This window comes from Paramormyrops kingsleyae, chromosome 12, assembly GCF_048594095.1.
Source record: "Paramormyrops kingsleyae isolate MSU_618 chromosome 12, PKINGS_0.4, whole genome shotgun sequence".
NCBI classification, from domain to species: domain Eukaryota; kingdom Metazoa; phylum Chordata; class Actinopteri; order Osteoglossiformes; family Mormyridae; genus Paramormyrops; species Paramormyrops kingsleyae.
The window spans coordinates 26,217,308-26,231,410 of NC_132808.1; the positions used below are offsets into that span (position 1 = coordinate 26,217,308).

Sequence of the window (14,103 nt, forward strand, 5' to 3'; positions counted from 1 at the left end):
ATGACATTTTAATTTCAAATGTGCGCAGTAAAGCTGATTAGTGCAAGTAAATTAGATTAGTCAGACCCCGCATCAGTCTATAAAGAGGCACCGAGGCTGATCGGGCCGATATGATTTACCGTAAAGCGGGAGCCTCACCATTCGGCTGAGATGCTGCATGTTCCGTTCTGGCTTCATGCAACCAGAATCTGTGGCCCGTGTACAAAGTGCCACGTGCAAACTGCATTTCTGCTTTTCTGCAGAGGAGAGAGGGAGTTGACGTATGTCTGGATTGGTCAGTCAGACCCTGCGGACTGCCTCATGTGCATTTCCTACTACTCACCGTGCCGGAAACGTGTCTCTGCTGGAATGCACTGGTGCCCGACCATCGAGCCGCCCAGCATCACATATAAAGGTGACTCCCCCCACCGCTCAGCTGCAGCTGATAAAGTCCTTCACCCGGAGTGACTTTGCAATCTTCTTTGGTTTCATCATGGTTCACCTTCAACCTCCTCCCTCATTTGTTAAGACCCCAGACCCCAGAGCCCTTCATGTCTCCCTGAGCAGCGGTGGCAGCGAGAGCCGAGGTCTAGAGGCTCTGGTCACGTCCACAAGCTGCTTCCAGGTCCTATGCGACGCTGCTCATTTACAGCTCAACAATAATCAGAGGTAACAACAGCAATAACACAAACTGCAATCAATGTACTCAAGTTCATTTTATGCATTTATTAATAGAAATACACATTTCTTTCAAATTATAATCTATTGTTAGGTCTACAAATAATTTCCTCTTGAATAATTGTTGTTCTGTTCAAATAAAAAAATCTTTTTGTGCCACATTTTTAAGCAAACCTCTTATATGCAGAAATGCAAAATTAACATTCTTGTTCTGTGAGAATCACTGAAATCACAGAACATTTATAGTAAAGAAGCTCTCTACTGTGATAATAATAATAGTAATAATAATAAATCAAGTCATATGAGATGAAATGTTTAATACATTTTTAAAAAACATCTTTTAAAGTAACAGAAAACTGAATATAACTATATAAAATGTTTGTACTGTTTGGAAAAAAGTAATTGTTAAATATTAAAGCATATTTGATCACCTTTAAGACCTAAATAATCATTTCCAATGTCTCATTAACGGGAAAATTAAAGCTCAGTATAATTTCAAACAATTGTCAGCTCATATTTAAGCAATTATATATGCAAATGCCCTCATATTCAATAATAATGTTTAACAAGGGAATCTGGGCAATTTTATTTTAAGAATAGGTAACAACCATAACTGAAGTCACTAAAATATCTGTTGAATGGTTAAAATAGTTAAAAGAATGTTTCTCTGATATCGGTTCCTGTACCTGCAATAGACGACATTTTAATGACTCAAACCATACATTTGCCACATTATGTAAAATGAAAAGGTCCTGGTCCTTCATGTATCAATGAAATACTTAGTAACAAAAGCAATATGACTGTTTTTATAAATAATTTTTAATTACATTTGTTTCACAGTTCCCCAACACTCCCCCCGGCCCCCCAATCATGCACAGATGCTGCTGACGCTGGCTCTTCTGAGATTCATCTCTGTTATACTCCAATGATGAGAAGTAACACGGCTATAGAATGTACCAGAACAACCGCACATGGTGCCCCCAGCTTGGCCAGATAAAGGTCCCCAGTAGGACATTAAATCATTCTAAACAGACCCTCCCATTCTGTGATTCACTGTCTGACCGATATCGATACGGCGTGTTGTCTGTGAAAGCTGGAGTTGTCCGCTGCGGGCATCTGCTGGAACATGTAGCGTGGTGCCGTGCGGCGCCTCCCCATGGCCATACGGTGGCTGTCCTTGCGTGGGGTTTCTGGAAATCCTAGCCGCTGCCAGTCCCTCAGCACCACACGCAGCGTCCTGGCATGCAGCTCAACATGTGAGACTTAGCGTGTGAACATGTGAATGCGACAGTTTTCACGCAAGCCTGTTCCCATGACTGCTCGGCACACACACTGCTTAACGTGTCTGTTCTCCTTGAGGCACGGAGGCCGTTGGCCAGCTCAGCTGGGCTTCACCGCTCCTCAGTCAGGCTCTCCACCTCCCCCACCTCCTCACCTCACCCCTGGCTCCAACCTGGTGGCACGTCCAGACCCCGGAGCTCCCCGTCGCCCCCTCTTGGCCGTCATGGCCGCTGGCAAACATGCAGCCGTGAGCGGGAGTCGGCGGCGACGTCATTCCAGGGCGCGCAGGTGAGGTTCCTGGCGCAGTCGCAGCGCTGGAAGAGCTCAAGGCCGTGGGAGCCCTTCCTGCGCTGGCGTGTGCAAACCTCGCCCTGCCGCAGCACCGGCTTGCACATCTTGCTCCAGAAGTGGCGGGCGCAGCAGTACCCGTCTGCGCAGTCCGAGGAGCGCAGGCAGGGGTCGCCCTCGTGGCCTGTGGGGCGACAGGGGGGAGGGCGCTTAACACGAGGGCCGTAGAAATGTGGAGACGGCAGCCGGTCAGGGAGTCGGGCAGCCAGGAGTAACATGGCTGGGGGGGGGAAGCAGGCCGCTAGCAGCTGAGGGGGGGCTCTCTGCTCTCCAGCTATGAGATATTCCCCTCATGTGCTTCACATTACATGAAAGTAGTAATTAGCAAAGAAAACATTTAGCATAGATGTTAATCAGCAAAAGAAGTTTCCATTCTGTTTAATGCTATTCTATCTTTCCCTGCCAGAGTTTCCCCATCTGACTTAATGCTTAGAATCCAGTGTTTCAGTCCACTTACCTTCAATCACGTTCAAACACAAATAATCTAATACAGCTTCACCTCTCAAATGCTCATCTTTGCTGGCCTGGGAATTTAAAATCCCAAGGTAACAAGGTGAATCCTTGATACTCATTGGCTAGTGTGCTGTTAATGTGAATGTGAGCATAATCGTGAACCACATCTATCCCAGAAGACAATAATGAACAGCACCTATACCACATCCCCTTCAGAAGACAATCGTGAACAGCATCTACACTAGAAGACAATCATGAACAGCATCTATATCACGTCTCCATCAGAGGACAATCATGAACAGCATCAACACCAGAAAGCAGTGTCTTCATATCTCCTTCAAAAGAGAATCGTGCACAGTGTCTACACCAAGTCTCCTTCAGAAGACAACAGTGAACAGAATTTACATCACACTTCTTTCAGAGGACAATTATGAACAGCATCTATACTATGTCTGTTTCAGAGGCCAATAGTGAACAGGGACTAGACACCAGAAGGAAATTCTGAACAATATCTACATCACACCCCCTTCAGAAGACAATCATGAACAGCATCTATTCCACGTCTCCACCAGAAGACAATCATGACCAGCACCTATACCAGAAGACAATAATGAAGTGTCTTCACCACATCTCCTTTAGAAGACAATCGTGAAAAGTGTATACACCACATTTCTACTGAAGAAAATAGTGAACAGTGATTATACAACATCTCTTTCCGGGGACAATAGTGAACAGGGATTAGACACCAGAAGAAAACTATGAACAGTGCCTACATCACATCTCCTTCAGAAGACAATTGTGAAGTATTCCCCAAATGACTTATATCTTTCTTTATGCACAGAACAATTGCATGTAGTGATTTACCTTTTAATCATAGTGAAATGTTAAATGTGACTTTAATTTTGAAATTTGAGGTAAATGGCATCACAGTTCAAGGTCCAACAGCACGAGTCATTAAGCGACAGGTTCACTGCACAATGCTATCGGCAGCGTTTCCGGCTGCTGATTCACTCCCGGTTATTTGTTGTAAGCTTGCCAGCGTCTGAAAACCAATCTCTGCTTCACGGTTTTAAATTGCACTTCATTAAATTCATCATCCCTTAGACATCCTGAAACCACAATGCTCACACACATTCATAAATCAGGGGGATTCTTTTAAACATTTTAATTTGAGTTTGTGACTGGAAGTCTGCATTGGATTCCAAGAATTTTCTCTCAAAAACTGAGGCATTCTTGTGGTCATGCCAGTCACTTAAAGAAAATCTGCACAGCTCACCTTTGGCAAAGGAAATCTTCACTCTTCTGGTCTTTTTCCAGATGCTCCCTTTAGTTGAATACTTGTTATGATCTTCCGGTGCTGTGATTTGGGAAGACAGGGTGCTCTCCGAGATGGCAATGCAGATATCTGCAGATCCAACCACAGATAATGTTACTACATGCAATTCAAACATGAGACACGTGAATATAAATCAAGGAAGAGCCTGTAACCCTTCAAAATAGAGCTGAGAGCCCTGCACTGAAACCGCGATCCAGCAACAATCTATCTGCCGGGACCTGCAGCAGCTCGGGTGGCCGGACTCTTTGCATCTCCTGTCTTTCAGGATAAAGACCATGTCTCAGGCCATTGACTGGAACTCTTAGACTGGGAAAGAAACTGAACTGAACAAAAATTGAAAAAAATACAATAATACGAGAATTAAGACAAGGCAGTGATACAGATGCTGATTGTGGATTCATGCCATCATACATCTCCTCTATAAGGTAGAGGCAGCTATGAGTCTGGCCACATGGGGGCCGAACCCCTCCCTTCCAGGGATGTGGCTGGGGCTTCCCCACCAAAATCACCACAATTCAAAAGATTTATTCTACGTGCAGATGTGTCCTCTTGTGTCAATGGGCAGCTAAATGCACAGATGTTGATCCACAAGGACCCGCTGTGGTCCCACACTTCCTGATGGATCGATCCCATCCCCGCAGATCCCAACGTACTGTGGCTGCAGTGGCTTCCGGGGCAGCACATGCCATCGCTGTAGCAGCGTTTCCTCCTCCTGCGGCAGGCAGCACAGCGGGCGGGGCCCTGCGGGGGGGCATGGCAGTAACTTCCCACGCCACACTCCTTATCACTACCGCAGGGCTGCACCTGTAGAGACAGACCCACTGTCAGCATCTCGGGGGGGGGGGGGCGCCGTAACTGCTCCCCCTAATGGAGGCAGGGACAGGACGGCTGACCCATCTGAGCATCTCATTCAGGGGGCACTATAACTTCTCCCCTCTAGCAAAGGCAGGGACAGGGAGGCCGACTGATATATGCCTCTCCTCTAGGGGGCGCCCTCAGGCTGTTTGCAGGCTGTCCCCGGGCTGTTCCCTCTCCTGACGCTGTCTGTCCTGGCACTCGCAAGATCACTGCTGTTTCTACTTCTTGCTCTGGCAAATGTTTCTGGTAGTTAGGGGGTATTTTGAGCAATTATGGACTTTTGTAACATCGTGACACATTAAAAGTCCCATGTGCCCAGATTTTCTACCTCAGCAATGATTTGCAGATGAATTATTGGCTTGTGCCAGTGACTTGTTAAGTCAGACCAGTGCTAATTGAGGACACTGCAGCCAGTGTTTTTTTTATTATTATCATCTCTCTCTTTATTTATTTTCTTGGTTGTCTCCTGTTTCCTTTTCCATTTGGACACATTTAAAGAGTTAATCAGAAACTAATGTGTGGGTTTTATCTTTCCTTGCTCCTTGCTTAAGATTCATTCAGCCTCGCATTGCCGTGATACCATGTGACCATGTGACCAGTGACACCTGGATAATCTGCACACTTACTGTTAGCATTATTACAGCTGCACCAGTGAGTGCTGAGGGACAGCCTGTAGTTCCAAGGTTACAGGGCACGGAACCCAAAGGTCACCGGTACAACAAGAGGAACCCAGAACAAAGACCCAAGACTGAAAAATATTCACCAACGAAAAACAGCTGAGATTTTCATAAGCAGAATGGCCAATGGGTTAGGGTTAGGGTTAGGACTCTAACTGTGCTTGTGTTCAGGGTCAAAGGTTCAAATCCCGGGGGTCTGCAGAGTGATGTCACTGTTGGGCCTCTGCTCATTTAAATAAAATGATAAAATAAAATGCAAAAATCAAGATTCAAGGGCCGATGTGTGACGTGCTTGAGTGTGACAGGCCTGAGTGTGACAGGCCGGTGTGTGACGTGCTTGAGTGTGACAGGCCGGTGTGTGACGTGATTGTGTGTGATGTGCTTGAGTGTGACAGGCCTGAGTGTGACAGACCGGTATGTGACGTGCTTGAGTGTGACAGGTCAGTGTGTGACGTGCTTGTGTGTGAGAGGCCTGAGTGTGACAGGCCGGTGTGTGACGTGCTTGAGTGTGACAGGCCGGTGTGTGACAGGCCGGTGTGTGACGTGCTTGAGTGTGACAGGCCGGTGTGTGACGTGCTCGTGTGTGATGTGCTTGAGTGTGACAGGCCTGAGTGTGACAGGCCGGTACCTGTATGTGACGTGCTTGAGTGTGACAGGCCGGTGTGTGATGTGCTTGAGTGTGACAGGCCGGTATGTGATGTGCTTGAGTGTGACAGGCCGGTGTGTGACGTGCTTGAGTGTGACAGGCCGGTATGTGACGTGCTTGAGTGTGACAGGCCAGTGTGTGATGTGCTTGAGTGTGACAGGCTGCTGTGTGATGTGATTGAGTGTGACAGGTGTGCCGGTGTATGAGGATCTCGTCCTCAGCTAAACCCCCCATTGGATGAAGAGGTGCTGATTAACCACCCATGCAAGCACAGAAAGGCACCGCTAACAGTCCCCTGATAATGTGCCGATTGTGCGATGCCACATATTCATTTGCTGTGTAGTTTTTCCACCTGTTTTTATTCACTTATGTGTCTGTCCAGCCCCATTATTGATTTGTGTTCCATTCAGGAACCATCTACACGTCGATCCTGTGATATTTAACAACAGGTCAGCACTATTTTCTCCTTTAATGGTCTCTGTCCATCACCATCATTAATATAACAGGTGAGACCATTTCTTCCAGCAGCAGCTTATAACACTAACAGGCTACAGGTAACTTTATATCAGTGGTCACCACTGGAAGCTTGCAGGGAGCCAATGAAACGCTGGCAGAATGCTTTTTCATTTATTTTCTGTATTTTGCATATATATGCTGACAGTGCACTGCAGAGAGGATATGAAAGGAGAATTCATTCTGAATGTTCTCTTGGTAAAGCATAACTCACACTGCAAGCAGGGCCGGAGACCCCCGATCCACAGTGATTTATGAGCTTGGATATCAGTGTGTTTATGTTATGTTACTTAAGGGCAAACAGACCGTATCCTTGCAGTTAAAATGGGATCCTTTATCAGGGATCCAGTTTGGTGATCACCAAATTTCTGTCTGTTAAACACACTGCCTTTATATTGCACTGAACTGCTACAACAACAAAATATCAGAAAGCCTAGAAGGGTTGTTCACTATAAAAGTAGTATAGAGTCCGGCATAAGACAGTCCATCCATCCATGTAACTTCATAACCCTTATCCTGTGCAGGCAGGGGAAAAGTATAATTTATACATTTTCTATTTCATACCCTATCTTATGAAGTGAGCGTGGAAATGTGCCAGTTTTCAAGCCAAGACCACAGCACTAAAGTTATGTAGCATATCAATTATAAGTGCTTACGTTTTATGCAGTTAGCAACCTGGTCTTACCTACAGGGAGCGTCTTACATTATAATAGTTCTAGTTGATTCGATTTTTTTTGTTTGATAAATAGTGACCACGTGTATTTAAAACATTTTAGGATAAATTATTACATTTATTTATATATACGCGAGATAGACAAACAGGCGCGAACTCCTTGCAGCGCCACTAATTAAAGGGAAGTTCAAACGTGACCAAACAAGCCCTCCATGTGAGGCTTTGATTAGCCTGGGAGATACCAATAATTAACAGGTAATTAACGAAAGCATATAACGAGAAAATACCTTGATGTAGACCATTAGGGGTCCGATTGCATGTAATTACTGACAAACACCAAATGCGCACAAAAGTCACATGTATCAAAAGCATGCATTAATATAACAGGAAATGCTGTGTTCATGAAAAGCGTGCATTAATATAACACGAAATGCTGTGTTCATCAAAAGTGTGTATTATATAACACGAAATGCTGTGTCCATCAAAAGCGTACATTAAAATAACGAAATGCTGTGTTCATCGGGAGCTACTGTCCCTTTCTGGAATAAAAATCAGTTCAAGTAATTAATTGCGGACACATTCATAAAACTGACGTGTATGTGAGACCCCCGACCACCTTTACCTAGACAGGGCTGTTCCCCTTCCCGTGATTAATTGCGGACACATTCATAACCCTGGACCCCCTTTAGCTGGACAGGGCTGTTCCCCTTCCCATGATTAATTGCGGACGTACACATTCATAACCCCGGACCCCGTTTACCTGGACAGAGCTGTTCCCCTTCCCGTGATTAATTGCGGACAGATTCATAACCCCGGACCTCCTTTACCTGGACAGGGCTGTTCCTCTTCCCGTGATTAATTGCGGACACGTTCATCAACCCGGACCCCTTTTACCTGGACAGGGCTGTTCCCCTTCCTGAAGCCGGTGGCCGTGGGTCCGGCTGTGCGCTCCATCGGCACGGCTGCAGACTCCCCCGGTCTGGCTGGCCGGATGGCGTTGGCTTTGGCTCCCACCTCCACCATCCACACAAGGGCAAGAAGAAGCGGGACAAGCCAGGAACAGTGAGCCCACGCCGTGATGGGCATGGCAGGCGTCTTCGCACCGTGGAGGATCTGAGCGACTGTCTGATTTATATCTTATTAATTGAATCAGAAATTGGGACTGAAAATGCGGTCCTGTGCATGCGACCGGTGTATAAACAGCTCAAAGCGGCTCTTTTATAGTCCCCTAATGGGTCCGCTTCCTCCGCCCCATTCAGAGCCGACAAAGAGTGAAACCGATCCCGCAGTCCGATTCTTACAGACAGCGACATCCGAGACCCTCCGGGGAAAAAAACACCCTATGAAGTTATACACTGTATACATAACAACCACTTAAATAATACGCTTTGGATATGATGGGATGCGGGAAAGCCCTTATAAAAGCTATTGTCTTTTATTATTGTTTTGTCTTTTACACTATGCTCGAACTCAGACTGACAGCCAGTGTAATTACAATAGGACAGCAGTTATATTACAGCTGCTATATAGTATATCACTGGCAAAAGTAGACTACAGAAACAGCGCGAGAAAGCAGGGAGCCGCGCGGCGCGCTGCTCATTCTAAGCGCGCGTTCGGTGTGCACTGGCATAGAGCTCCCGGTCACCGCTGCCGCGCGGCGTTGCAAGCGCATGCATTACAGCAAGAAGATGCACTGTCGATATGTTCGTTTAGTTTGTTCTTTGAAAACGCAAGTCAAATCAATTTCCATCTTGTGTGAGCAGTCACCGCTAATGGCTGGCCCAGTAGAGGGTCAGTGGCCCAGTGGTGCTGCACACTGGCTCTCACACACACACACACACACACATATTCAGGGATGTGTGTAAATGCCTGTCTCAGTAAATGTTCTGTAAATGTTCTGTAAAGCCCCCAGTGTGAGACAGGCAACTGTGCATTGCTTCCCAGTGTGAGACAGGCATCTGCGCTTTGCTTCCCAGTGTGAGATAGGCATCTGCGCATTGCTTCCCAGTGTGAGACAGGCATCTGCGCATTGCTTCCCACTGTGAGACAGGCATCTGTGCATTGCTTCCTAGTGTGAGACAGGCATCTGCGCATTGCTTCCCAGTGTAACAGGCATCTGCGCGTTGCTTCCCAGTGTGAAACAGGCATCTGCGCATTGCTTCCCACTGTGAGACAGGCATCTGCGCATTACTTTCCACTGTGAGACAGGCATCTGCGCATTGCTTCCTAGTGTGAGACAGGCATCTGCGCATTGCTTCCTAGTGTGAAACAGGCATCTATGCATTGCTTCCTCATGGTCCTCAGCCATGTGACGTATATTCCACAGTGTTGTACATATATTTATATATTTCCACTCTGTACATATATAGTTTTTATCCTATTGTTTTTAATTTTTGCTGTTCTATTCTTGTACTGTCCACTTTCTGCCGTGACAATGCAAATTTCCCACTCGTGGGACTAATAAAAGATTATCTTATCTTATCTTATCTTATCTTACAAATAAAGTAAAAGCTGGAAAAAGCAGCAAGGATGTTTGCTGGTGCTGAGAACTTTTGGTTCACTTTCACGTCCGCTGTGACTGGGAGCCCTCCCCATACATGCCTGATAAAATAACTTACGGATAATAAACAATCAGATTTCCTGAGCCAACTGTGGGGAAACCCAAGCAGACATGCGATTTGAGCAAACATCTGACACAGAGATTCTGGCGGTGCTGGATTTGACTGTGAAGTTAAATGATCCTGAAAGGGCTGGCCGCGCTCACAGCGGGGCAGAGGGTGTGCGCCGGCACTCGCTCAAACGCAGTTTATTTTAAATTACGCTCCAGTTGGCTGCGTACCTCACAGGGTGTGACAGAGACGCATCTCGCACAGGCCACTGCTGTGTCATGGGCCGGGCTCACATACAACAGGACATCTGGCCTTTTAAGAATGAAAGTAGCTCCAAAGAACCAAAATGCGCTACATTCCCAAATCAAAATAAAACGCATTTCCTCTGCATGTGGAGCTTCATCAGTCTTGCTGGCTGCAACCCTTCTCTGTGCTGAGCTACTAAAAGCACAAGCTCGTTAATTAATTCCGGCAATGTAAAGCAGCTGAGCGTCTCTGCAGCCCCTCAATGCGCAGGTAGGTCCCGGTGAGCCTCCCTGCGGCTGCAGCTGTGTCCCGTTTGGATCTGTGCACAGGTGTGAGCTGTCAGCGCTCCTGCGAGTGCCGTGGCTGAGGGGGAACTCCGGCTCTCCGTGACGTGACTGGTAGGTCCATCAGCTCTGAGGTAACTGGGGGCATGGAGTTAGAGAAGCTGAAGGCAGCATAAGGGCTTCGTTTGCAGAACGTTTCTACCTCCTAGGCAAATAAAAAGCCGCCGTGCTGTTTTAACTGGAGCCTCTAAAGTTTTTTTCCCAAATTACTTTATTTATTTAGCCTTTATACTTAGTCACAGAAACGTTTGAATTATAAACAAAGAAAACAACATTATTGTTCACACACAAAGATATAAAAAGATCTCTAGAATATGCTCAAACTATCCAAACACATTCTTGTCCAGAGGAGCGCCTTAATTTCCCTTAATCTCTTAAATATCCCTTAATCCCACAAACACGAAGAACACAGGACTACAAGACAAGCTACATAAGGCTGCATGAGGAGTTGGAGTACTCACAACACCGGAATGCAAGGCAGACTACACAAGGCTGCGTGAGGAGTAGGAGTACTCACAACACAGGAATGCAAGGCAGACTACACAAGGCTGCGTGAGGAGTAGGAGTACTCACAACACAGGAATGCAAGGCAGACTACACAAGGCTGCGTGAGGAGTAGGAGTACTCACAACACAGGAATGCAAAGCAGACTACACAAGGCTGCATGAGGAGTAGGGGTACTCACAACACAGGAACGCAAAGTAGACTACACAAGGCTGCATGAGGAGTAGGGGTACTCACAACACAGGAATGCAAGGCAGACTACACAAGGCTGCATGAGGAGTAGGAGTACTCACAACACAGGAATGCAAGGCAGACTACACAAGGCTGCATGAGGAGTAGGAGTACTCACAACACAGGAATGCAAGGCAGACTACACAAGGCTGCATGAGGAGTTGGAGTACTCACAAGGGAGGACTACAAGGCAGGCTACTTTAGTGCAGCTACTTTAGTGGCACTGATACACATCTATGAAAATAAGGCACCAGTCTTTGTAGACTCCTTTAGTGCAACTGAAATGACTAAATGCGCAGTTTTGCTTTTGAGCATTTCTCAAATGATAATTAACTTTTTGTAAAACAACAAGTGTAATCCCCACACCATTATGTCACTACTTTACAGCAGAACATAATTTCTCATTGCTTCACACACATTTCCAAATTTTAGTCTTGCTCAATTGCTTTGGCACATTTTATGAAACATACTTAACATGTGCAAGACTATAAGATCATTTCTCAAAACAGTTTATGCATTTAATGCAACACTATGGTTTAGCTGCAAGTCTGTGACTCAAAGGCAAATAACTCCACCATTTACAGTATGTAAAGTTCACTGGCCAGAGAAAGCACTCGTATGCACATGTAACTTCTTCAGACACAGTACACTAGCAAACAAAAAAGTCACACAGCACTGTTATAACGCAAAAACAGCAACATGGCAATGGAAGAACAACAAAATGACAATCGTGTACTGTGAGAACCAAAAACACAGCAATGCTGTATCACTCACATGTGCATGCGAGCGCTTTCTCTTGCCAGTGAGCTTTACATACTGTAATGTAGAGCCTTGCAGTGTTTAAACTGGTGTCTTAGACACGAATAAGTATCAGTTTGCTAATGAAAAATGATCAGTCAGTGTCAATGAGAAAGTGGGAACCGACTGTCATTCAGAATTGTGGAGCTCAGGAGCAGACTGACACTGACATACTGATAATGTATCTAAGCAATTCGGCTCTCATGATGAAAAAGATGCTGATTGTACTATTTCACTGGTGGAATTATTTGCTTTTGAGACGTGAGATAATTGTTTTGGATTACAGGTTTTGCTGCTAAACCATAGTGTTGCACTATTTGCATGAACTGATTTGAGAAATGCTCTCACAGTCTTGAGAATGTTAAATATTTTTCATGGAATGTGCCAAAGCAATTAAATTTTTTTTAACATGATTTAAAACACATAGCAAACACAAAAATGTATTTCTGCCTGTGGACATCAAAGGTTTGACATTAAAAATTGCCTGCTTGCTTGTGCAACCGTAAGACTTAATATCGAATATACAGCTAACTTTACCGCAGTCACGGGATTCATATGGACAAGCCATTTCGAAACTTTGGGAAAGCCCATTTGTCACTTTAGGTAATATACTGACTTCTTATCTTTGATTGGTCAAAACACTTTGTAAGATCCGTGCTCCTGAAACACTACCTGCTCTGAAACAGGTTTGCCCTGCATGAGTTAACATGGTGATGTGTCCCGCTAATAAGAGAACCGGCGTTTTGATTTCGAGAAGCCAGAGCTACTGCGACGCGTAATTAGCCTCCAAGTTATCCAGCTAAGCAAAGAACCCGCTTTCATAATACTGGCCCCAGCTGTCATACCAGAACGTCCAACACAAATTAAACAATGATGGCCCCTCCCTTGTTGCCTTGGAAAATACGATGAATAAAAATGTAGGTGAGGCTGCAGCTAGGTGGCGCTCTCCATGAAAACAGGAACGCAGGACTCTGCTTATGGAAACGAGGTGGGCCTTCCCCAGGCTTCGGCTGGTGTAACCAATGTCGCTTCAGCAACGGGCTGATTTCTCCATCAGACATTTGCAGGAAGAACATTTGAAGGGTTTGAGTTGCTGGTGGTCTTTGTTCTGTTTTGGACAAACACAATTGAAAATGACCCATTTCTCATAGAAAAACTCTTTTAAACGACTGCAACAGCAGCAGACGTCTAGAATCTTCTAGTCAGGTTCATAGCCTCAATCAGCATTTCTATAGGTCGTATACTTTGTACCCATAATCCTTCCGTAAGTGACCCATGATTTGCTCACTGTCTCCCTCTTATGGCGACGGCTGGGGCTGCCAGCCTCATACTGTGATTTCTCCTGTTTTTGACGTTTGCTTTGTCAACATTAGCTGCATGTCTGATTCGTTTAGTTAAAAACTTCATTTAAAAAAAGCATTAATTGATGATTGTCTACATTCTTGTTTTTATCCAGTCTATGAAACAATATAATGACCATTAAGGCAAAAGTGCCTTTTAAGTGGCAGGGGAGCAGGCGGTTCGGGCATCTTTGATGACTCTCTCCACGACGCTGCTGCCTTTAAATGATGGCTGCAGATGTTTGCTCTGACATGGTGAGTCTGCTCTGTATTCACAGCTCAGAGCAACTTAAAGTTTGGCCCATCAAAGGCAGGATGCTGTTTCCAATTTAACAAGAAAGAGTGACGAACCGTGGCCAATTTGTACGTGCTTACTAAGACAATCAGCTATTAGAGCACAAAAGAGGAATCACTAAATTGCTTTGATGACCATCGTCGACATCATAATCATCAGACTACAATCATTTGTGTTTTCACTTCATTTGCAGAAAAAAAACTCCACAAATATTATAAATGTTTAGCAATTAGTTACAGATAGCATTCCAGGTAAAAATATTTATTTTCTAGAAGACATGTTAATATTTTTAAA

The 14,103-nt window shown here is 45.2% G+C and overlaps 1 protein-coding gene across 3 annotated transcripts; it reads right to left on the reverse strand.

The window, feature by feature from the left end:
• Positions 1 to 750: 750 nt before the first annotated feature.
• LOC111852131 (dickkopf-related protein 2-like) lies at positions 751 to 8,838 on the reverse strand. Of its 3 annotated transcripts, none has more exons than XM_023827691.2 (4): positions 8,337 to 8,838; positions 4,729 to 4,879; positions 4,016 to 4,144; positions 751 to 2,410 (listed from the first exon to the last, which is right to left on the reverse strand). In XM_023827691.2, the coding sequence occupies exons 1-4, from the start codon at positions 8,526 to 8,528 to the stop codon at positions 2,160 to 2,162; spliced, it is 723 nt and encodes a 240-aa protein (XP_023683459.1). In that variant the 5' UTR covers positions 8,529 to 8,838; the 3' UTR covers positions 751 to 2,159. The 3 variants fall into 3 exon arrangements, with proteins under 3 accessions (XP_023683459.1, XP_072574558.1, XP_023683460.2); XM_072718457.1 differs by having other exon boundaries at positions 8,270 to 8,838; XM_023827692.2 differs by having other exon boundaries at positions 8,203 to 8,838.
• Between the last annotated feature and the right edge of the window lie 5,265 nt (positions 8,839 to 14,103).

Bases quoted from the DNA above. Each gene is read 5' to 3' on its own strand.
- LOC111852131 (XM_023827691.2), bottom strand. From the start codon at position 8,528: ATGCCCATCACGGCGTGGGCTCACTGTTCCTGGCTTGTCCCGCTTCTT. The intron at 4,880-8,336 runs GTAAAAGGGGTC...CTGTCTCTACAG, and splicing joins AGGGGAACAGCCCTGTCCAG to GTGCAGCCCTGCGGTAGTGA. The intron at 2,411-4,015 runs GTGAGCTGTGCA...GTCGCCCCACAG, and splicing joins GAAGATTTCCTTTGCCAAAG to GCCACGAGGGCGACCCCTGC.